Source organism: Varanus komodoensis, unplaced genomic scaffold (genome assembly GCF_004798865.1).
Source record: "Varanus komodoensis strain SLA01 unplaced genomic scaffold, ASM479886v1 scaffold5, whole genome shotgun sequence".
Taxonomy (NCBI): Eukaryota; Metazoa; Chordata; class Lepidosauria; order Squamata; family Varanidae; genus Varanus; species Varanus komodoensis.
In genome coordinates this window covers 29,229,093-29,253,094 of record NW_025336087.1, presented here as the reverse complement: position 1 = coordinate 29,253,094, position 24,002 = coordinate 29,229,093, and the positions used below count along the sequence as shown (strand labels likewise).

The following is a 24,002-nucleotide window of genomic DNA, read 5'->3' as shown; positions in this document are numbered from 1 at the left end:
TTACAGAGAAGAAAGAAAAGCCCTCTTCTCAGTCATCCCTGAGTGTAGGACACAGAGCAATGAACTCAAACTGCAGCACACTAGATTCAGGCTAGACACCAGGGAAAATTTCCTAACTCTCAGCACAATATAACAGTAAAACCACTTGCCAAGAGAGGTCGTGGGCATTCCCACACTAGAGAAATTCAAGGTGAAACTAGACAGCCATCTGAATGGGATGGTGTGACTTGGCATCTTGCACCAGCAGAGGGTTGGACCCAATGGCCTTCTTGGCCCCTTCCGACCCTACTATTATATTAATCTATGACACATTTAGGCCTTCTTATCTTTCTATTAGAGTTTCTCCCTCAACTTAGCTTTCAAGAAAGATTTTATAACATTTCATAGGTGTGTAATCCTTAAGGATGATTTTTTTCTAAACAAAAATAATTTTACTGAAAATAGGAAAAGTGTATGGATCCTCACATTGCACTAGCTGTATTACATAAGTATCAGAAGTGCTGATTCCTACCCCTAAGCACCCCTATTATTTCTAATGCCTTTTTCTTGGTGAGTGTGCACATGCAATCTTGTTGTACCTCAGAGCTCTGATCAGTGTACAGTGTGATAAGACTATAGCCCTGCACACTGATTAGGATATATTAGATGTTCCAGTATAGGTTAGGCTTTAACAGCCAGGGATAAGCATGGGTAGGCTACTCAATTTTTATACTACAATTTAAATCAAGTAATTAAGAATGGCTTTATCGTGGTGTTTTTAATTGCTTTCTGCCTTACCCTAGTTAATGGGAAAGAAAAATCAAGGGTTAATTAATGGGCTCTTTGGGGAACTGGCCTTGCAGGCTGTCCCCCTTTGAACTAAGAGTTCAAATATAGGATTATTACTAATTGCAGTTGGTTACATACTCCAGGGTTTTCTATTTGAGGATAACACAAAGGGATTAGAAACTTTTATTAGGTCAGCTTTCTGCTGGTACAAAAATATGTCCATTTACAAAGAATGCAATCATCAGCTGTCCATGTCTGTTGTCCATTTATAAAGAATGCTGAATAAATTATTATTCATGATTATGTACACATGTAATTAGAATAAAACTACTTTGAGGACAGACAAGGTAAGTCAAACAATTAAAATACCCTAATGCTAACCTTACACATGTTATTACCTTGAGTTGGACAGGTTCCAGGAAGCATTACTACAGAAGGTTCATAATCTGCTGGAAGTGGGCGCAGAGAGACAAGTGAATAAAAGGAATGGCTAGACCTGAAAAATCAAGACATATGCTATCATTATTCAGAGTTAGGGAGACGAGAAGAGACATTCACTGCAACTTCGGCTGTTCCATTTGTACAGCTGAGAGGAGAGAACTGAATGGAAATACTAGAAATAAAATTATTTGCAGCAGCTTCATTTACGTTTCCAGTAACAGAAACAACAAAAAAGTTCAGTCAGCGACCTAGCTGCTATTCATCCTTTCTGGTTTGTGCTTTGCCTTGAGAAGCAGTTACCACAATCTGATGAGACTACTCTGGGAACCACTGGGTCAAACAGGTACATAGAAGATGGGCTAGAAAAATGTCCCCATTTTACAAATGCTTAAACTCCCTTCCATCTATGCATATTATTTGCTTTGCAACTTAACATATAGATTGCAGAGGAGATAATGTGTTTGTCTCACTTGCTCTCTGCATATTTCTAGTTCTTGCTTTATGGTTGTGACACAATATACTAGCCTGGATAGACCATAGAGGCCCAATATTGTATGTGAGGAACTATCTTTGTGAATTCAAGTGCCATCCCCTGCTTATGAGTGTGTTGTCTGCAAAGGAGAAAGGAAAAATACTATGGCAAGAAGTAATATTGTCTGGGCCGTACTATTATTATTAAAGCAAGAATGAAATAATTACTGCTATTATAATTTAAAATCAATTTACTAATGAATGCATTTTGCCTGCTGAAGTGAGTCATTTCACAGCTATTTCTAGTATGCTATCTGTTGTGCCTTCCAACCAGGAAGACTAGTTGGTTAATGTGGTCATTTCAAGGACAACATCAAACTGGAACTTCATGGATTTTTTTTTCACGTTAGTAGAAAAATGACCTTTCAAGCACATCCTACAGTGTTTGAAAGATTATTTGCATGGAATTGCATGTATTGTACCTGTCTTCACACAACTGGAAGTTAGGATGCACAGAAAAAGGTGGCTGAGAGAATGCATCAGCTTTTGCACAAGCACATCATCATCCTGAAGCCAATCCCAATTATTTTTATTTGGGAGAAGAACGGGCATGTAGTACTACTTCTAATTTCACAATTCTAATTCACAGACTTAATGGTCTGATTTCAACAGATATGAACAGCTGTGTGTCTTAAAATGTATGACTTTTTGTTACAAGAGAACTAGTAGTCTGTATTACTTATAAAGCATAAGCTAAGCACAATTCAATATACGCATCTGTTACACTGTAGATGTTTTAGCACAAACAGACCAATGCATGTGGAAGATAATGTTTAAATGAAACTGGACTGTGCTATAGATCAGACTTTATAATCACTATCAGTTTTTTTGGTTTATGATGCAAATCCCAGACATTTTGCAAAGGATATAGGCAGCATCCTCTTGGGGAATGCAGAACAAACATTTCATAAATTTATTTCACTCATATGCAGAATAGATTAGGCAGAACGACTCTTGGAATCTAACATTCAGGAACACCCCAAGATGAATTATGTTGCCAGCAGAAGAGCAGCCAGGTTTTGCCAAATTTCCCTTTCACCCCCAAAATCAGTTCAAGAGGATTTGTGTACCCTCAGGGACACTGTGAGGGGAGGCACAGGGGGTGGCAGATGGGATGGGAAATTGATTAAGATCACTTGCACCTTCTGTTCCTCCCATGGAAGAATAGAGTCCTTTTGGCAGAAGAAAGGAGATATTCTTTTTGGAGAAGTTAGTGAGGATCCAAGCCATTTGCTATCAAGGTAGAATATTATTTCAGTTTTAAAATTAGCAGGACCAGGAGCCATTGCTATCTCTTGTGGAAACAAACTCCAAATCTTGATTATACACTGTGTAAACTAATTTACTTTGTCTACCTTTAATCTATTCATTATCGATTTCATTATGACAGCAAGTTCTAATATTGTAATTCTTTTACCACACTATTCAAATTTTAGAAGCTTCTGTCATTTTATATATAAATAGTATCACATTGACCCTCAGCTGTCTTTTCTCTAAATTAAAAGACTCCAAATACTATAATGTTTCCTTGTAAGAAGAACACCTGAAAGCCGTGATCCAGGGAAGAAATTTTTTAGTGCTTCATTTTTCTATGGAAAGATTGATGAGCTCATAGGTAAGAATGAACGAATACAAATTGCCAGTGCAATTGCAAGAGGCAAGCTTGGCAGTTTCAGACTTGTAATTAATGTTTTCAGGTGATTATCCTTTGCAATCTTTTGAGAAAATACATATGTCATTGTGATACATCTATGTCTCAGTATGCCATGGAGCAAAGTAGTGCAGCATGAATGACGACTTCCCAACAACTACAGCTGAAGAAACTTGGACTCTGCTGAAATAGGCAAGTGGTCAGCAAATTATGTGGTTGTTTGGGTTGCTAAAATTAATTACTGCAGCCTTCCTCAACCTGGTGCCCTCCAAATATGCTGGACTACAGGTCCTAACTGAACCTCTAGCCAAAAGTATCTAGAACACTGATTTAGGATGTCAACAGTCTGTATTACCTTTGTTACAACCGTAGGTTTAAGCAATGTTAGGGCTAAGTGCGCTACTGAATTAACATTTTTACAAGTATTCAAATAAAAATATAAATCATATGAAGTGTGCTTTAAATTTCTTCCTCAAATATTTGTAGCTCTAAGGATACTGGCTGTGCTCAGAAGAACCACACAACTAGCTTCATGTTTCAAATAGGTCTTTGCACTTGCTTCCTAAGCAGCAGCCTTCCCCACTCTGCCTGCCCGTAATACATGACAATCCTCTTGTAAATTGGCTTTAGCTACCCTCTTGATGCTAAAGCAAACTTGAGAAGCAGTTTTTGCCATAACATAGGAGGCACTAATCAGAATTGGATGGGAAGAAAAATCCTACTGATCCCCTTTAAAGAAGCTCTTTGAATTTTAAAGAAGCTCTTTGAGAATCATGAGCACATTTAAGTGATGGAAGTGGAATTTTCTTCCAAGCAGACAGGTTCAAAATCAAGTTATTTAGGAAGAAGTTGATCCAGTACTTAGTTGATCCAGTAGAAAAAACATTATCTTAAAAAGAATTCTCCAAAAGTCACAACTGGCATCTTCTGGATATGTACCATGGAACAATCTAACGGTATAAATGGGAACTATGATGTCTTGTAATTCTTGTACTCCAAAAAAGACATATTTAGAAAACATTCAGTAGACTTACCATAGGTAAATTCCAAGATCATCCACATGGGAAGTGGCTAGGAAATCCCCAGTTGGAGACATAGTAATGCTTACTGCTGCTGAATCTAACAGAAAACAATCAACAAGGCTGCAAAACAAAAATAGTCATATGACAGTTTACATTTCCATTAATGATATTTAATGCATAAACTAGATCCAGTTACTATTAAATTATGTCATAATCTTGGATGTTAGACAAGAAGGGTCACTCAAAGGGGTTTACTTTAATTCAGAGCAGGAGGAAGTCTTAATGGAACACATTTTAGTGGTCACTCATAGTTCAGTCTACAACATATTATCGGAGACCTACAACAACCACTTAACCCAAAACAATTCTTGATCAGTGACAAAAACCGCATAGATGCAAAACAAGGTACCAGACAAAAACATTGACTGCATTCAGGGAAAATATACCTGAGCATCATAAAATGTTCTGTATGATCTTCTGCATCAAGTGCCAATTATACTGGCAAACAAGATTAACTTTTAAGACACAGATTAAATGGGCACAAATCAGACATCAAGTCTAAGAACATCAGTCAGTAAACAGCTTAGCCTTCCTGGACATACCATTAAATGAATGAATAAATACCATCAAGAACCTGAGGGTGCAAGTTCTACAGACTGAAATCAGGGGCTGACTTGGAATGTAAGATGCAGAACAAGACTTAAGAAAATCTGATTGTGATAATCAGGGACCCAATAGGAAATGTTTTCTACAAATATTATAGATGTTCTTGGTAGTCTTTCTGGTTTCTGTTACTTTGAGAACACAGGATGCTTCCTGCAGATCTACTTGTTTAACTGCCTTTTCAGATTCAAAGTCTCCAGTTCCATTTCCAGATACTAGTCCCCACTCAGCCATGTAGCTCATTGAGTGGGCTAGTCACAGACCATCAGCCTAACCTCCTCACTGGGCTCTTGTTGTGAGGATAAAGTGGAGAGAAAGACTTTATAAGCCACTTTTGATTCTTCACAAGAGAAAAAAAGGCAGGATATAAATGCAAGAACAATAGAACCAAAGTAGCCATGAATTTAATTTATAGATTTCTTCTCTTTTGATTTAATAATCCTACTTCAGTAGGTATACCTCATCCATGGGCATGATAAACACAGATTATTATAAATGAGCAAAGCTACAACACAACTCTAAAAAACCTGAACAAAATGTTATTTTCCATTTGTTGATATGTCTGATGTTTCTGAGGGAGAAAAATCACCCACATCAAAAAGAAGAATATTCTGATCATTCATACTCAAGTTTTAACATAAAAAAATCAGAACAGAACCTACAAACATTGCTGGATGGAGAAGTCTATACACAAAATATAAAGAACACATAAAAATCCTAATATGCTAATACACCATGGTAATATATGGATAAACTTTGCATTGGAACACTCTGAGATTTTACTGATGTTCATGTTCTCTCATCTACCTGCTTTCTAGAAGTTAAGAGTCAGCACAAAAGGATCACTATGCTCTTTTCACTGTTGAAAAGCTGATATTACTTATAGTAACTCTCAATTATAGGTCCGTACTACAAATCTGCCTTGTGGTTTCAACAATGCATGTAGGTGACACATACAAGAAATACCTTAATTTACTTACCATCCAGATGGTAGATCCCAAGTCCTAATGGTACAGTCCATAGATGCAGTTATTAGCCAACGGCCATCAGGGCTGAAAGTCTACAATAATCATTCACATTTTATTTGGTAACAACACTCCACTAACAGATAAATGAGCATTTAATTTGGATCTACTTGGCAATTTTATCCTAGCCTATATAAAATTGTTGTGGCAAAGCTGAAAGCCAAACTGTCCTAGAATAGCAAGCCAGTTATTTTATACAATATAAAGCCAAATTGTGCATTATTCACTTTTGTACGTACTAAAAAGTACAAATGCTTTGAGTATGATTATGGCTATAATTACATTACATTTATATCCATTCTATCTTCCTCTTGTAAGGAATCCAAGGTGGTTATACATACATGCAGGCATATGTATATCTTGCTGATTTTTTCAAGACATAGACTCAGTTTGTCTTGGCAAAAGGTAACTTACCCAGATACAATGTAGAGACTTCACCAATACTCCTTGGATAAGTGGAGGAGATGGATAGTAAGTGGATTTTGCACATACGTACCAGCTGTACATGTTAACCTGATATATTATTGCTCTTCCTTTAACAAGTTCAGAGCAGTTTATATGGAACTCTCAGCCATTCAGGTAAAATACAGGAGTCCATGTATTCCTCCCTTCACCTCTAGAAAAGTATTAAGGCTCTAGACCAGTGGTGGCAAACCTATGGCACGCATGCTGCAGTGGGCACACAAAGCCCCCTCTGTCGGCATGCGAGCCAAGTTGCCCCAGCATTGCCCCAGCAGCCGAGCATCGGATAAGAGCGCACATAGGGGCCTTGCGCATGCTTGGAAAGGAGTAGCAGTGCCAGGGGATGATGACATGAGCCACGACTCATTAGCCGTGACTGGTCCGAGCTTTCACATGGCTGGTCAGTGTGCTGGCAAGGATGGATGGATGAATAGATAGATAGATTTGCTTGAACTGGCTGTGAGTTTTAATACATTTGTTTTTATTAACACAAGATTTTAGCTTTGAGTTTTCTTATGTATAAGTTGTTTTTTCTAAACTAAAACCTCAGTATTCAGGTTTTATTGCAGTGTTGGCACTGCGATAAAAAACTGGGTTTTGGGTTGCAGTTTGGGCACTCCGTCTCTAAAAGGTTCTCCATCACTGCTCTAGACCAATGGACCCATTTGCAAGACAAGTATTTACTTTGCCATAAATCTCAAACTAAGAAGTCTAACAAAATATAAACAAACTCTGGCGTATGTAACATTTCACACAATGTATAGTTTTACACAATGTGTAACATTTCATATAATGTATAGTATAGTAACATTTCATACATGGTACACAGACTTACCATGTCATTTATCTGGCCTTGGTGCCCTGAAAAGTTCCTCACAATTTTTCTTGTTTCTATATCCAGAACAATAATGCCAAAGTCATCCATTGCAATGCCCAGAATGCCACTGGTAAAATTCAATAGAACATAAACATTTTAAAAGATGATAAAAATGTTAACGCAAAATGTGGCACATGCTTACTACTGACGCTCTTAGGAACACTACTATTTTTCTAAGAGATAACCTAAGTGTTCGCAAAAACCTCTGAATGGACTAAAGCTAACTGGGTAAAGCTGCATGGGTTAAGCTATTTTAAACACGTTCATGAAGGGGAAAAAGAAGAAAAATTGGAAATAAAAATAGAAGGAGAGCATATTGAGCAAAATGGGCAGCTGTGTGGAGGAGGGTGATCCTACAAAGAATTTGAACATAAGAAAAAATGAGGGAGGTGGACTACATTTTGCTGCCATGAGGAATGAAACACTGTGACATACAACTATGAGTTACAAAAATGTCTACTGAAATGTCTAAGTGTTTTAATCCTTTCAGAACTTAATTTGACATATCTTGTAGTCTCACCTGTCTCTGTGAAGCAACATTTTACTTGGAGAAGTAGAGAGCTCAGTAGAATGAATAAGTTTTTTGGTCTTGAATTTCCAGAATTTGATCAATCCTTCACTTCCCGCTGTGATTGTAAGCTGGTTTAGTCCATCAACTGCCACTCCTCTTATGGACCCTTCATGAGCTTTAATAACAAAAGTGCATTAATATTCATTTCCCCACAAGTTCCACCACTTTATAGGCCCTACGAAGCAAAGCCCTGTCTACAATGATTATTTTATGTTTGCTTTATGTGGTCTCTTAAGAGCCTAAAATGTATCAAAGTAAGTAAGGCCTCTGCAGTAGGTGTTAAGTGATATTCTGAAGGTGGGGAGAAAGAAAATTTTTGCTTGCAGTATTTATAGATGGGGCTTGGATCATGTAAATTCTGTTCTGACTGGCAGGGGATTCCAGCTGGGTAGAAAAGAGCAGTTGGGAGAAGACAGCTGACAATTACCTGTTTAGCCACTCTGTTGGAAGTCAGGATGGAAGAATCTGCTAGTTGATTGGTGAGTACTATAGAAAAACTACAAGAAAGCTGAGGAGGAATTGAACAGCTATGGCCTGAATATTAAACTATTTTTTCTACATGGGATAACAAGTTTACAGTAAAAACCCGGACAGGAAGGCAGTAAAAGCCCAGACAAACTGTCCAAGAAGAGGAACATCCAGAGTCAGAGGAAAACTACTCAAAAAGCTGCACCTGGTTTTGAGTGCATTTAACTGTGGGGGAGGCCTAGGGAAGTTGGCCTGCAGTAAAAAGAAGTCATCAACACCATTGTAGTATCAAGTGGCTCTTGAATCCTTAAGAAATGTCAACAAGTAGTCTTTTGAAATCTCAGTCAGCAAGCAGTCTTTTGAAATCTCACAGGTAAATATTAATATTCTGTTGACTAAATGGTCCATGTCCTGGTGTGTGTATGCCCAAAATACATAACAGGGCACGGTTTTCTTTTAAAGAATTTATTCTCCAGAATATCCATCTATCAACAAATCGTTCCAGACTTCCGGTTGACGTCGTGGCGAGACAGCTATGAAAAACGGGGGCTCTCGTAATCACACCGGTAATCTGTTCGACAGTGAGCTGCTAGAGGCTCATCCAAGCCCTGTCAGGGCTGGGAATACAAGCCTGAGCATACTTCTGGGCGATGTGGGGCAGTGGCTCCACATTTACTGGGAGAAACTCAGGATTTTCTCAATTGAACAACACAGGGGAGAGATCTGCTCCCTGCAAGCCATAAACGACTGGATATAGCATAGAATAAAAGCTTGAAGTTCATCGGACCTGCTAGGTGAGCATTTCTACCTTTTCAATATTACCCGTGAAAGAACTGAAGCAGATACTAATTGGGACAAAGAAGAAAGAAAAGCCCCCTTGACGGAGGGCGGAATTCCCGCCCCCCACCCTGCGGAGTTTAAGTGATGACTAATCTAGGGGACTTCAAAAACGAAAATTAGATACAATTTGTCTACAAGAAACATATTTCTAAGAGGAACCCTTAGTAACAATGCCTAAACTACCACAAAGGATTGAAGAGTATGGAGAGGTTACTGGGATGAAAATAAATAGGGAAAAGACAAAATTGTTAGTAAAAAATCTCACACAGGAGCAGAGAAAAACTCTGGTGGAACAAGAAGACTTTCAGATTGTTAAAAAGGTTAAATATTTGGGAATTTATCTTACAGCTAAGTGCACCACTCTGAAAGAAGACAATTATGATAAACTATTTAAGGATATTAAGAGTGATTTGGAAAAATGGGCTAATCTGCAATTATCCTTATCCTTGCTGGGAAGAATAGCACTAGTTAAAATGAATATATTACCAAAGCTTTTGTTTCTATTCCAAATGATTCCCATGAAAATTGATAGAAATTTTTTTGATGATTTAAATTTTCAAATCTCGAGATTTATATGGAGAAAGAAGCAGCCAAGGTTTAAACTAAAAATACTTCAGGAGGCTAAAGAGAATGGGGGCTTTGGTCTCCCTGACTGGATGGTGTATTACCAAGCTTCTGTTTTAACGTGGTTAAAAGAATGGATAACTTTAAGAAATAAGAGCATCTTGTATCTTGAAGGGCATGATTTGCAAATGGGTTGGCATGCTTATATGTGGTATGAGAAGGCTAAGGTACCTGGCTCTTTTTTAAGTCACTATTATTAGGAAATCATTAATGTCGGTCTGGGAAAAGTTAAAGACAAAATTGTATAATAAATAACAAGATGGCTTTCACCTATGGAAGCTCTTGTACATCCAAATGCATTGAACTTTGAAGGGAGCATAAGGTATGATGACATTTTGGATAATGATGGAGGACTGAAATTGAATCAAGAAATACAAGAACAAGGATCTAATATTTCTTGGTGGCATAAGGTGCAGATACAATCGAGATATGCTAAAGACTATAAAATGTGGGGCTTTTATAAAGATTTAACAGCATTTGATCAGGTGATGCTCAAATCAGATGAGAAAATGATTAAAAGACTATATAATTTCTTACTAGATAGGAGAATGGAAGGTGAACAGGTTAAGGAAACTATGACAATGTGCGCACAAAACTTTGGATATAATATTGAATTAGAAAAATGGCAAAAGCTGTGGGAGAGAAATATTAAGGTAACATTAGCAACTTCATATAAAGAAAACTTGTATAAAATGTTTTATAGATGGTATCTGTCACCAAATAGATTAGCTAAGATGTTTCCAAATATGTCAAATGGATGTTGGAAATGTAAACATAAATTGAGTACTTTCTATCGTATGTGGTGACCTTGCGATAATGCGAAAAAAGTATTGGATTAAAATACATAAATGGCTTGAGGAAATTTTACAAAAATCCTTAGCTTTTAAACATGAATTTTTCTTATTAGGCATTATACCTGTTGATACTAATAAACAAGAAATGTACTTGATTTTACATGTAATTACTGCGGCGAGGATTGCATTTGTTCAACATTGGAAAATTGAAGAACCACCCACCGATGAACTGATTCTAAAAAAGATCTTGGACTGTGCAGAAATGGACAGATTGTCATTGAAGGAGAAAGAAGATACTGATTTCTAGCAAACTTGGGACTCCTTTTATTATTGGCTAGAGAAATGGGACTTCGTGTAGATTTAAATATGTTTTTAAGTTATAATAAATAGAAAAAAATGTGGGGGCTGACCCAGTAGGTCCAATGTTTCTGATGATAGATGTTTTTAGTTTTCCTTTGTTTTAGGGTTATTTTGAATAAAACTTATTATAAAAAACAACAACAAATCATTCCAGATGGTGCACCTGAGCAGTCCTCAGTTGGCCTTTTTATGCATTGATCATTAAAGGGTTACATGAAGCATAGTTAACATTTTCCAATAGGTTACAGAAGTAAAAAGGCACACTGGCGTGATCTTTCCCACTTGCATACCAATAAAGATGCTCCAAAGGAGGAGGAAGGATGGGTTGCTATTACATAGAAGAGGAGGAGGATGGGGTGGGCTTGTGTGAATTGCCCTTTGTTTGCGCTGCTGTTATCTGTCAAGTGCCAACTAGCTTTCTCTGGAATGGTGCCTGGTCAGTGTCAGCTACATTTCAAGGATGCACACATGCTGATTTCTAGAAAGGACAGTTTTTTCCAGGTCTGGTTATGTGTCTTTATTATGTCTTCAATAAATTAACTTAATAGCTTATCTTGCCTCAAGTGTTGGTGCTAATCTCGTGCTTCGAAACATCAAAATACTGTTAGTCAGAAGGGGTCTCCCAGGCCATCTAGTCTGACCCCCAGCTTCGCTTATGATATGCCTACCATTTTTATACCTAGTTAGTAGGAGTTTTATAATATTCTAAGACAACTGATGGCAGCCAAAGAGAGTCATCTTGGAGTACTCCTGAGTTACACAGGCAGAGAGTTCCTTAGGCATTTACTAAAATAAGAAACTCCACTGGTAGAATTGCTCAGTAAAGGGGCAGTTTCCCCATAAGTGGTGGCAGTGCTGGGGACAGAAAATTTATAGAACCATAGGTTCTATAAAACGAAAGGTTAAAACAAAAGCAAAGGTCTATGAATTATTGACACATATCTGAAAACTACATAGATCCTAGGCATCTCTCTCAATCAAAGCAATACACCATCTTTCAAGAAATAGATATTCCTGAGAACTGATCAATCTAGGAGTTCTATCATCTTTTTTCCTTTAACAGGACACATTCTATTAATTATGGAATAGAGACTTTCAGTTCAAGCAGTCAGTAAAGTCCCTTTCCTTACTTTGCATGGCAATTCCAATTCACCAAATACAGTGGTACCTTGGTTCATAAACTTAATTGATTTCACGATTCTGGTCACAAACCAAATTGGTCACAAACTGAATCAAATTTCTCCACAAGGTTCAATGTAAATAACCATATGTATTTTTTTAACCACAAAAATATGAAACAAAGTACAGTACAGTATGAAGAGAGAGAACACTAACCTTGCTTGAGGTGACTTCTGGCGTGAAGGACAGGAAGGTGGGTGGGGAGGAGGTTATTATTTGGAGGGAGAGTCTGTGACCGTGATCTCGACTAGAGGAAGCCGCAACCACGTGTCAGAGCAGGGAAAATGGCCGCATTCATATTTGTGTGGGGAAGATGGCCATGATCATGTTCAGCACTTGATGCGGAGTTCGCAAATGGAAGCAAACTTTTGCCAAACTTTCTGTTCGCGAACTGAAATGTTTGCGGACAGAACTGAGGTATTACTGTACCTTAGGAAATGTTGCCTTATCAAATTGAAATTTATTATTGCAGAGGCAACTTAACTGTTCATTGCATAAACAGAGGGTAGGAAAATGTATTAGAATTTAAAAAACATGCCTACTTCAACATTAAGTAGCTATACATACCTTTACCATGGCTCATGAGTTGGACTTGATGGCCATATAGGCCCCTTCCAAATCTATATAGAATCCTACAATTCTATGATTTTCTAATCCAGATCACTTTGCAGGCAGGCAATGGTCCCTTTCAGTACTGTTTAGCTACAGCCAATGGTCAATTTTATGCTAAAGTTTCTCTATGAACTCATCTCTCAACTTCTTCATTCCAACACATCAAGTCCAAAGGTTGAACTTAACGTGGCAGCAGCTTTCATATAATTGAAATTATAGCCATATATTTATCATACCATATATTCTACATTCTAAATTGCTCTTAAGAGCAATTCATGAACTCATACCCAGTTCCCCAACACAAAGAATGTGGTATGCAGTTGGACAAGCTCTCATCTAGCCCTGTTTGTATATGTCTCACTGATACACAGGGATATACAGGCAGAAAGAAATCCAGCTCAAGGCAATGAAAGGTTAATCTGTGGACCCATTTCCCTTTTCAGGCCTCTTTCTCTTGGGATACTTTGAACAAGCTGAGGTGATTTACCACTTTTAATCAGATTGGTGCTGGACAGTTCCATCCTCAAGGCCATAGGCCTGCTATAGCTAAATCCACCTTAACCATTCTCAGCTGGAAGGATTGTAGAAAGATGACCTCATCTGAAGAAGACAAGGTACATAGTAGGCTGGGAAACCTATCTATCCCATTACCAAGGGAGGGAGTTAAAGGGCCACCCCAGAGAGGACTTCTTTGTCTCCCTCTTCCTAGTGATGTCAACTGACTCTGGTGTGTAGTCTGAAGCAAGACTTGGCTAGATTTCTGCTCCATGAGAGACACTTCAGGAAGGTGTTAGGTAGCTAAGTTAGTTTTTGTTATTTTTGTGACTCAAGGGAATATATTAAAGGAATCTGTATAAGTTATTTTGTAGTCCTATTCTCTTCCCTTCCCCAGTTTTATTCCCTTTTGCTTTTGGAATAGGACTTAGATATATTTCATTTGGTTACAGATTCTTCCAATTCTACTTAAAACTAATTTCAGTGCCTCAGACCAAGTGACCAATTACCTAATTGCTTCAGGTTGTGGTAACTGTAACAGAGGGATGCAGCTTTCCCCCTTATTCCAGTTCTCCTCAGGTGTGTAAGACCTGATGTCCCCTTCCCTGCATTGTAGTGGACTATTAAGGGTGGTTGCAGCCTACTTGTCAGATTTACCTTGTCTAACTTGCAGGAAGGTTGTGTGGCTTTGGTCCTTCATTTCTTGACAATGGGCACTTACTCCAAACAGACAGTACATACTGGACATGCACTTAGCTTGCATGAGTGAATGATTTATGCTTAACAGATTAGGGGTTGTTTATGACTACATCAAATCAAGCAGGCCTACTCATATGCTTTGCTTTGCTGTCGTGATCTGTGAACCGGACATTGAGTTATGGATTCTAATTGTGTTAAACTTTGGCTTGTTTAATCCTAGAGTGCCAAGTCTGCTTTTCATGATAACAACCAACATTGGTTAAGCCAAATCTAAAGTGGCAATGACAAACATGTAGTGTGTGCAGACGAGCATGGCCTTGCATAATTGTGAGTTATGTAATCCACAGTTAGCCATTATATGTGAACAAGGTCATAGTATTATTTATAGGTTTGTATAGGCCTGGGACCCACACACTATGATCTCTCTCTCCATCCCTCTCTCAAAACGCCAACCATATGGTTACAGGCAAATGTTATGAGAATGCACCATCAACTCCAGAAAACAAACTAGCTCAACATAAAAATCATTTTCTGCACAGAACAAATACTGAAGCTATCATTATTTTAAAGACCTGGAATGTTACCATTTTCTTTGCCAAAACGTCCTCTGTGAATACCAGACTGCATGTTGTATACATCGACATGTCCAGTTGTAAGTCCAATTACAGCAAAGTTTCCACAGGAAGTGATATCTACAGCCTTCAAGGGAAAAGAAACTAAATTATTTTTTGTTAGAAGTACCAAAAACTTTTTAGAATGAGTTTCTTGCTACTTTTCAAAGTCAAGATGAAATGTGCTCTATACAAAGAAGCTTATCTTCCTGTGCATGAAGATGCACTGTATTATTATGACAAAGAATACCTAATTCTTAAATGTGCAAATAACTATTATTCAGTACAAGCTGATTCTATTTTTATTGTATGTTACAGAATAAAATATAAACATAATGAACAAACAAACAAAAAAGAAAAAATATAATTACGGGAGGGTTACATAAGGTTTAAAGAAAACTTTAACACTAAATACATACTTTAAATATCCCTATGTATTTGTATGTAACAAGACATACATGTTACTTTAAAAATAATTAGGCATAAACTTCAAAGTCAGCACAAATGTCCATACATTTATGCATTTGTAAATTATTCCTTAGGACCACCTGTTCAAAAATAGAAGTTTATTAAGTTCCCCACCCATTCTGTTATCCCAGTAGTCTTTTATCCATCCAATATTGTAGTACGATTTTTTTAGCTGCCAAAAGGGCACAAACATCCATTTGCACTTGTGTTAAATTCCAAGATATGGACCCATAATTAAGAAAATCATGTATCACTGAATCTTAAAGAACTTTTTGTTTATTTATTTATATGCCATCCTATCGTGAAAGCCTCAGGATGGCTCACATAGATAAAATACAATAAAATATAACATAAATAAAATTATCGACCCACACTGGATGCACATCATCACAAAAGTTATTGGAATTATGACCTTCTTCCAAAAGAAAGCAGGTACTGGGCATTACCAAAACATATGAGGAAAAGAAACTTTAGCTGCATTGCATCTTCAACAACTGGATGATTTAATCAAGCCCTTATCAGCCATTGCTGACAATTTATAGTTAGCATGCAAAGTGGAAAATGGCAGAAAGCTATCAGCAGAACCAACAAGCTGATCCAAGGTAAAAATCCACCTATCCATCCACAGCAATCAAACAAACATTTTCTTGCTAATCTTTAAATACAGATTTTCCCATAGAGTTAATTTTGCATGTAAAAATAAAACAAATTGCAAGTGACATGAAAATAATGTGCCACACCATTCTAACTGTAATTACAGCAGATGGTACATTATCTGTTCTGGTTTAGTGGGAACCCAATACAATCTATTCGAGAGGAAGATCAAAACATGAAGAATCCAGCAATGGCCAGGGAGAGGAATCTAGTCCAAGTGGAAAAACCAGAACCTAGTACAAGTTAACAGATAAGCCCAATGATATAAGGGAAGAGTGGGGAAACAAAACGCATCCTCTTTAATCAAAAGCTGCATCCTTTTCAAGGATATTCATGATAGCGCAGAACTCCATTAAAAATTATGAAACAAAATATTAACCTTCTGAAAATACTTGCCAGATATAAAATTGATTCTACCTTCAAATGCTTGCATGGATAAGTTTCTGAACATCAAAAATGCATTATGTGCATATTAGGTAAATACTTAATAGTCTGAATTAATGTTTATTTTGACTATATTTAACTTTTAATAGAAATTCTTCTGAACTGCAAGTTTCATACCAGTAGATTATATGTTATTTAAAGAATCATCTTCCCCAATCAATCAAATATGTATAAACTTACCGTGGCATATACGCCAAGCGGTTTATTTTTGCTGAAGTCTTCTGGTTTCAGTTTATGGATTCCCATTGAGGATTTCTGATAATTCCAGGTAGTACAGGTTACATAACCTTGATGGCAAGCAATGATTCCATCCCAGTCACTTTGACGGGCTACCTCTGCAACACAATAAAAACTGATTAACTTTAAAACTGTTACTCAAGAAGCAATTATCAATTGTAAAAGAAACTGCATGCATTTAAACAACTCTCTAACAGAGTAACATTGGATCACAGTAGCTGAAGTAAAAAGTTTTCAAGTTTACCATTATCCTAACCATATGGCATCTAGAACAATGAAATGCTTGAGGAGACAGACTGCTTCCTTGTAACTGTAGTTCTTCGAGTGATCATCTGTGCTTATTCAGGAAGCTTCAATAGCTTTGGAATTTTTAGCAGAAAACTTCCCCTGTTGTCTCAGTATGCATATCCTTAGAAGATTCCATGAGAATGACCATTGTAGCCTTAGTACCTCAATACTGACACTAAAGCAGAAACAGTAGCTGTGAATGCTCACGTGACCATTCGAAGAACAGTTCCAGGTAAGTAATCTATACTTCTTCCTGGTCTTTGTGCATCACAGATATGGGCCAATAGCCAACTTACTTATTGGGGTGAGTTGACATTCTATTTTAAGTGAGCAAACAGAACTGTACGGCTGAAGCAACTGTCTGTTCTGATCCACAAATCAAGGCTGATAAATGATGTTGCCCTATCAAATCAAGTGTGCTTGGACTGGATCTGAATGGACAGGGTCAGCCTGTTCCTATACTTATTTGGTAGTGTAATGACCCAGAATGACAGTCTCCAAGATGGTGTTGGTAATCTTCGCTATTTGCCACCATAAGCACACAAGTAAGTGAGGGGACTGCTAAAAGAAGTCTGTCCTTGACTTACAAAGACTTAACACTCTTCAGACATCCAATGTATAAAGAGTAGATTCAGTCAAAGAAGGAGATTGAAAGAAAAATGGCTGTACAATGTCCTGATTTACGTAAGTGGAACTCCGATACCACCTTAGGCAGGAATGTGATGCTGGGACAGAACACTATCATATCATGATGGAAAATCATAATAAGGTAGGTCCATACACAGCACATACTGTTTGTTGAGCTAGCACAGACATCAGAAAGGCAGTTTCCCAAACAGGAGCTGCAGATTTGCAACTGAAGGCAGTTGGAATGGCTTGATAAGAGTTGCAGAACAACTAACAAGCTTCAAGTCAGTACTGAAAAATGACATGGAAGATCTAGATTCCATACTTTTCAAAGAAACTGCTTAATAAACAGATGTAAAAATGTAAAAAAAAAAAGAGTTAGCTGACACAAAAATTCCTAGGAAATAAAAGTGTTAAACCCCTGTAGTGAAGAGACAAGTGCAACTGGTACCAAACAGGGGGAAAGTCAAGAGTGGCAGCAAAGATCAAACAGATGCTCACTTAATTGGTACTGGAACATATTATAGATGGCATGAGGGCAGCATGCAATGCACAGTACTACGTGAAGACCAAAGGATTGGAAAAGGTCAATGGATCTTCCATACCATCACATATACAGTGCTGAGGATGGATACCAGATCTTGACTTGACACTCTGAAATTAGGTCTGGTTTTGGTAAAAGCTGGCGACACTACCCATGGGACAGCTGCAATATAGGGGCAAACCAAAGCTGTCATGGTCAACACAGTATGATCAGGATACAAATGGTGCCATCCATCCTTATCTTCACATGCACTTCCATTGTTAGTGGAAGGGGTAAGAAAAGATAAGATAGTGTTTCTGCCTGCTGAAAGAGAAAGGCATCCCCTATGGTCTCCTTGCCCATCTCTGCTCTGCTGTGGAACGTCAGACAAATTGTGCTGACTGACCAGGTGAACAAGTGTAACTTCTTCATGCCCCAATGGCAGAACAGGCCTTCTAAAACTATGCAGACCAGCTCCCACTTGTTAGAAACCAAGTAGGTTCAACGCAACCAGCCAACTAGGGTGTTGTCCACTCCAGAAATATGCACTGCAACCACACAACTTCAAAAGGAAAGATTTGAGACAATGAGGGCTGAAGGAAGGGAAATCCTACACTGAAGCCAGAAGCCTCCACTCACCATACTGAAATGTTCACCACTTCTCAACACAGACAGATGCACTGAGTATCCCAGAGAGGACTGAACACCCAGATGAATGCATTTTGAAACTACCTCAATCTTTGCCATCATCCCCAAAACTTGCTGGAACTATACTATTCAGATATTATTCTGAGATAATACTTCTCCTGCATGGCATGTCAATGTTGATACACCACCCAGATGCTGGAACACTTGGCCCACTGTAGAACAAAGGCTGTCTCAATGAACTGGATTTTCTGTTCAGTTTCAAATGGGAGTTCTCTAAGTTCAGACTGAGACCAAGATCTGACAGAAAGTGACACAGCAGGAAGGCAGCCCACACATGATTTCCTCTCTTGAGGACATCAGCAGCAGTCAATTTGAATAAGAGTACACAGCCATCTCTTGGACATGAAGCTCCACTACAGAAGACACTTGATGCAGAGGTAAGTCCCATGGGCAAAGTGTGACACTTATAGGAGTCAGTAGCAATGGTAAATTGCAGGAAATGTCAGCGTTTCCATTTGATGGAAATATGCTTCCTTCAGATCTATGGTTGTGAACCAGTCCCTTTACAAAGAAGCAGAAGCATGGGTGTCCACACAGCCATCTAGAATCCTGTGCAGGTAATAATCATGTCCCTGAGATCCAGAACCTAGTGAAGCCCCCCTTCCCACCCCACTTTTGAAACAATGACGTGACAAGTTCAGAAAAAACTGTGAAGATCATGCTAGTACTATTCAGTAATATTCCATAAGAATTAAATGCATTAGAATTAGTTACATTAAAACTAATTTCTATTTGGGGCAGGAAAAAGTGCTATTGTTCATACTGCGGGAGTTTATACAATAAAACAAGGGCACAGTCTAATCAGGATGCTCATGAGCCTTTGAGCTTGGAGGCTTACAGGCCTTCTGTGCAGAGAGACAGGAGCAACAGAGGCAATTCCCACCTCCCAACTCCGCTCACTTTGCATTTTTGCTAGATGGCAACTTACAGCTGTTTAGCTGGGATGCTTCAGAATGGAAAGAAGAGGACACAGGATATATTGTACTCAGGCCTCTGCAATCTCCTCCCTGCCCTTTAGTCCTTTTCTAAAACTGAGTTTCTGACCTTGGAGAGGTAGCTGGCATGGTTATTTTCACACCAGCTGCAAGATGGTGGGCACAGAGGAGGGTAGAGTATAGATTCTTAGTTCTGAAGTTTTTGAGCTTGGATCTACAAATCCATGGTATCCTGTGGCCACCAAATGATGTCCAGGGGCCACAGGATTGTTCCCTAAGCTGCTCACTGCTTCATATAAAGTGAAGAATTACATACCTGCTGCATATAAAGTGAAGAATTACATACCTGCTGCAAATGTTGTAATGGGTGGAAGTGCCATTGTATCATACTGAAGGCCTTTCTTTTTTGATTTCTTTTTATTGATGGAACCTTTAAAATATGAGAAATGTGGCAGATGCATGTTATACACTGACAATTTTATACCTTAGGGAAAGTTTAGTTTCCTATCCCTGCTCTACCACCAATCATTTGCAGCTGTGTTCCATCAAAGCAAATCACAATGACATTCAGGGAGAGTTGGTTTCAAAAAATAAGTCAAATACTTTAATTGGAAGAGTTTTGCTGTCTCAGTCTTTCTTCTTCGTATACAATTTCCACTTGTTCAGTAGGATGCAACTCAGAACTACGTCTCTACATTATACCAATAATTAAAACAAATTTCAAGTTTCTCTCCAAAGTTTATAATCAAACCCCTCACAGGATATGTGTATCACTCCTTGAATAAATACAAAGCTTTTTCGAGTGGTGCAAGGCCTGGTTCGCCTGGGTCCTAAGGAAGATCCGATGCCACCCTCAAAGGCCCGCTGTGACGACTTTGCCAGGCATTTCAGGGAGAAAATCGCTCAGATTCGTCACGAGCTGGACTCCACTAATGAATCAGAGGTCTCTGAGGAGTCGCCAATGCCACCGGCTGATCCAAAATTACTGGAGGAATTTCAATTATTGCGGCCCAATGATGTGGACAAGGTGCTTGGAAGAGTACGTCCCACCACGTGCCTATTGGATCCTTGCCCGTCTTGGTTAATAAATAACTCCAAGCACGGGATTGGGACCTGGATTTTGGAAGTGGTTAACGCTTCTCTGAGGGAGGGTCGAGTGCCTGCCCCTTTAAGGAGGCGGTAATACGACCGGTCCTGAAGAAAGCGTCACTGGATCCAGAGATGGCCACTAACTATAGACCTGTGGCCAACATCCCGTTTCTGGGCAAGGTGCTGGAGCGAGTGGTGGCGGGACAACTCCAAGCACTCTTGGAGGAAACTGATTATCTGGATCCTTTTCAGTCCGGCTTCAGACCCGGGTACAGTACTGAATCTGCCTTGGTCGCCCTGTACGACGACCTGTGCAGGGAGAAGGACAGGGGGAGTACATCCCTGTTGGTTCTTCTGGACCTCTCGGCGGCTTTCGATACCATCGACCATGGTATCCTTCTGGATAGACTTGCGGGATTGGGGGTTGGAGGCACTGCTTTGCAGTGGTTCCGCTCCTATCTCGACGGTCGATTCCAGAAGGTAGTGCTGGGGGACCATGTCTCTACGTCGTGGCAGCTATGCCATGGGGTACCACAGGGCTCCATTCTATCCCCTCTGCTATTTAACATCTATATGAAACCGCTGGGAGAGGTCATCAGGAGGTGTGGGCTGCGGAATCATCAATACGCCGATGATACCCAGCTTTACCTCTCATTCTCCACTAATCCAGGTGAGGCAGTGGCTGTGCTGAACCGGTGCTTGGCCGAGGTAAGGGAATGGATGAGGGCCAATAAACTGAAACTCAATTCAGACAAGACGGAGGTCCTGTTGGTTGGCGGATTGGGTTTCGGAGAGGGTGGATTTGACCTGGTCCTGAATGGTGCAACACTCCCTCTTAGGGATAAGGTCCACAGCTTAGGAGTACTCCTCGACCCGGAGCTTTCTTTGGAAGCTCAGGTGACAGCGGTAGCGAGGAACGCCTTCCTTCAGCTTCGGCTGATTAATCAGCTGCGCCCCTACCTGGAATACGACTGCCTGGCGACGGTGACACACGCGCTGGTGACTTCCCGCCTAGACTTCTGTAACGCGCTTTACGTGGGGCTTCCCCTGAAGACAGTCCGAACACTTCAATTGGTGCAAAATAGAGCTGCCAGGTTGCTGACGGGGACGGGGCGTTATGCTCACATGACTCCAGTCCTCCATCAGCTTCACTGGCTTCCCATTGAAGCCCGGGCCCAATTCAAGGTGTTGATTATGACCTACAAAGCCCTAAACGGCTTGGGTCCTGGCTACCTGAACGAGCGCTTACGTCCGTATATGCCCGACCGCCCTTTGAGATCTGCGGGAGAGTCCCTTCTCCGGGAACCCTCCATGAAAGAAATTAGGAGAGTAAGTACCCGGAGGAGGGCTTTCTCTGTGGTGGCGCCCAACCTATGGAATTCACTCCCCAAAGAGGTCCGCCTGGCACCGTCGTTACTGGTTTTTCGGCGCCAGGTAAAGACCTTTTTATTTAAACATCATTTCAATTGTTAAAACATATGATCTGGCCTGGGCAACTTCTTCTTCCTTCTCTTTCTCCTCCTATATTTTTATTTTATACTGATAATTTTAATTTTGTATTTGTAAATCAATGTATTTTTGTATTTTTATATTTAATGGTAATTTATTATGTACTATTGTATTTCAATGTATTTTATCATGTTGTAAGCCGCCCCGAGGTTTCGGCAAGGGGCGGCATAGAAATGTTATAATAATAATAATAATAATGATGATGATGATGATGATAATAACAATAATAATAAAGTCACAAGTAAACTAGGGCATACTGAAAAGGCATCTAATATTTGTACAAGTTCAATATATCAAAGTATTTTAACATTTGATTATTTATTATAAAGTCACACTCACCACGTCCTAAGCTTTTATTGAATCTTTCATGTACTGTGGAAAATGTTTGCAAGGTACCATCTTGACCTACAATATAATGTTAAGAAAAGGGAAGTTCATCTCTATGAAAAGCATCATCTTTGACATGCTTATTCACCTTTAAATTTAAACAGTTATAAATTGAATTCTGCATTTACAATAACATCAGCTAATTTATGGTTATCAACAGCTTTTGAAAGTATTCTCAAATTATGAAATATGTTATGATACTGTAGACAAAAAAATCCTTCAAAAGAATGATTGCAACACCCCTAATACTTCCTGAAATGTAAGGAATGTAAAACTATAGAGTAAAAAAAAAATGATCATACTACATTCAAGCCAGAACCTGTATTTTGGAGCACTGACTAATGCTTACTCATTTCAAACTGAACTTTTAAATCAGAACTACTACGTGTAAGATCAAACCACTTGCTCCAAAACATTGTTACTCATTTCAACAGAAGTAACTGAATACATTCTTACTGGCACTAAGAATCTGCTGCCCGTTTTGCCCATGATATCTGATTTTTGTTGGAGGTGCACTATGTCCCATCCGGTACCTCAGCAATCTACCATTTCCACCAGGGCCATCAAAGATCCATACCTATTCAATAAGCAAACAACAGTGGCAAGGAAATCTACACTGGAAAAGGTTTAAACACAAGTCACATAAGCAGTAAGTAAATACAGAGAAAAAAGACACTAAAAACCCATGGTAGCTCAATATGTGGCAGCACACATCTATTATATTTAGGAACGTGCAAAACTTTCTCCCTGCATTTTTACAGGGATTAAAAATGAATGACACTGCATGTGTGGGGTATTTATCTCCCAAAGTGGCTAATTTTGCAATGATGGGTCAGACATGAAAGCTACTGTACATTCTCTGCTGCTCACTTTACAGCTTCCCATGGTTATACATCATTATTTTCTGAGGCATATTTTGGATGCATACATTTTTTTCTTGTTAAAACAAACTTGTAAGAGGACAAAGAAAAGAAAATGACATGAGACGTGCAATTGCTCATAATCTACTATGGAAGCTGGAGCACAGAGCTCTAGGGCAGCTGATAATCCAACAAAAGTACAGCAACGATTGAAGCCTTTCAATAAACCCTGCTTGGTCTTTCTTTTCTTTTTCCTTTACTGGTGCATTATTCACAGCTGATTTGTTTTCTCCTCTGGATAATAACCATCTCTTGAGTAGCCCCTCTTCTACAAGTGCAGCTCTCTAGCAGTCAGATGGGGCCTATTCTGGTGTCTCTGTTTTTGCCACTAGGTCTGCTGCCAATTTTGCTGTGGAAACCAAGATGAGGAAGGTGAGCCATGGGATGAGTCTGGGTTCAAGAGAGGTTCAAAGAGTTACTAGGCAAGCCATTGCAGCTTCACTGCCCTTAGTGTTCCCCCAGTTCCTCTTCCTATGGTTACACTGCTTTCCTGATTTCACCATCATAGTTCATAAGAAAA

The 24,002-nt window shown here is 39.0% G+C and overlaps 1 protein-coding gene across 2 annotated transcripts in view; it reads right to left on the bottom strand.

Annotated features, from left to right (window-relative positions):
* Positions 1 to 24,002, bottom strand: part of WDR36 (WD repeat domain 36) — a 53,888-nt gene that overhangs the window by 18,308 nt on the left and 11,578 nt on the right. For both annotated transcript variants that reach the window (XR_006416275.1, XM_044446205.1), the window contains exons 9-18: positions 23,019 to 23,139; positions 22,515 to 22,580; positions 19,924 to 20,007; positions 16,440 to 16,594; positions 14,667 to 14,781; positions 7,961 to 8,126; positions 7,399 to 7,507; positions 6,057 to 6,136; positions 4,426 to 4,533; positions 1,167 to 1,264 (exon numbers count right to left, since the gene is read on the bottom strand). Coding sequence is in view for 1 of the 2 variants with exons in the window: in XM_044446205.1 (XP_044302140.1) it covers positions 1,167 to 1,264; positions 4,426 to 4,533; positions 6,057 to 6,136; positions 7,399 to 7,507; positions 7,961 to 8,126; positions 14,667 to 14,781; positions 16,440 to 16,594; positions 19,924 to 20,007; positions 22,515 to 22,580; positions 23,019 to 23,139 (1,102 nt within the window). In the remaining variant the exon portion in view is untranslated. The remainder of the gene's footprint in view (positions 1 to 1,166; positions 1,265 to 4,425; positions 4,534 to 6,056; positions 6,137 to 7,398; positions 7,508 to 7,960; positions 8,127 to 14,666; positions 14,782 to 16,439; positions 16,595 to 19,923; positions 20,008 to 22,514; positions 22,581 to 23,018; positions 23,140 to 24,002) is intronic.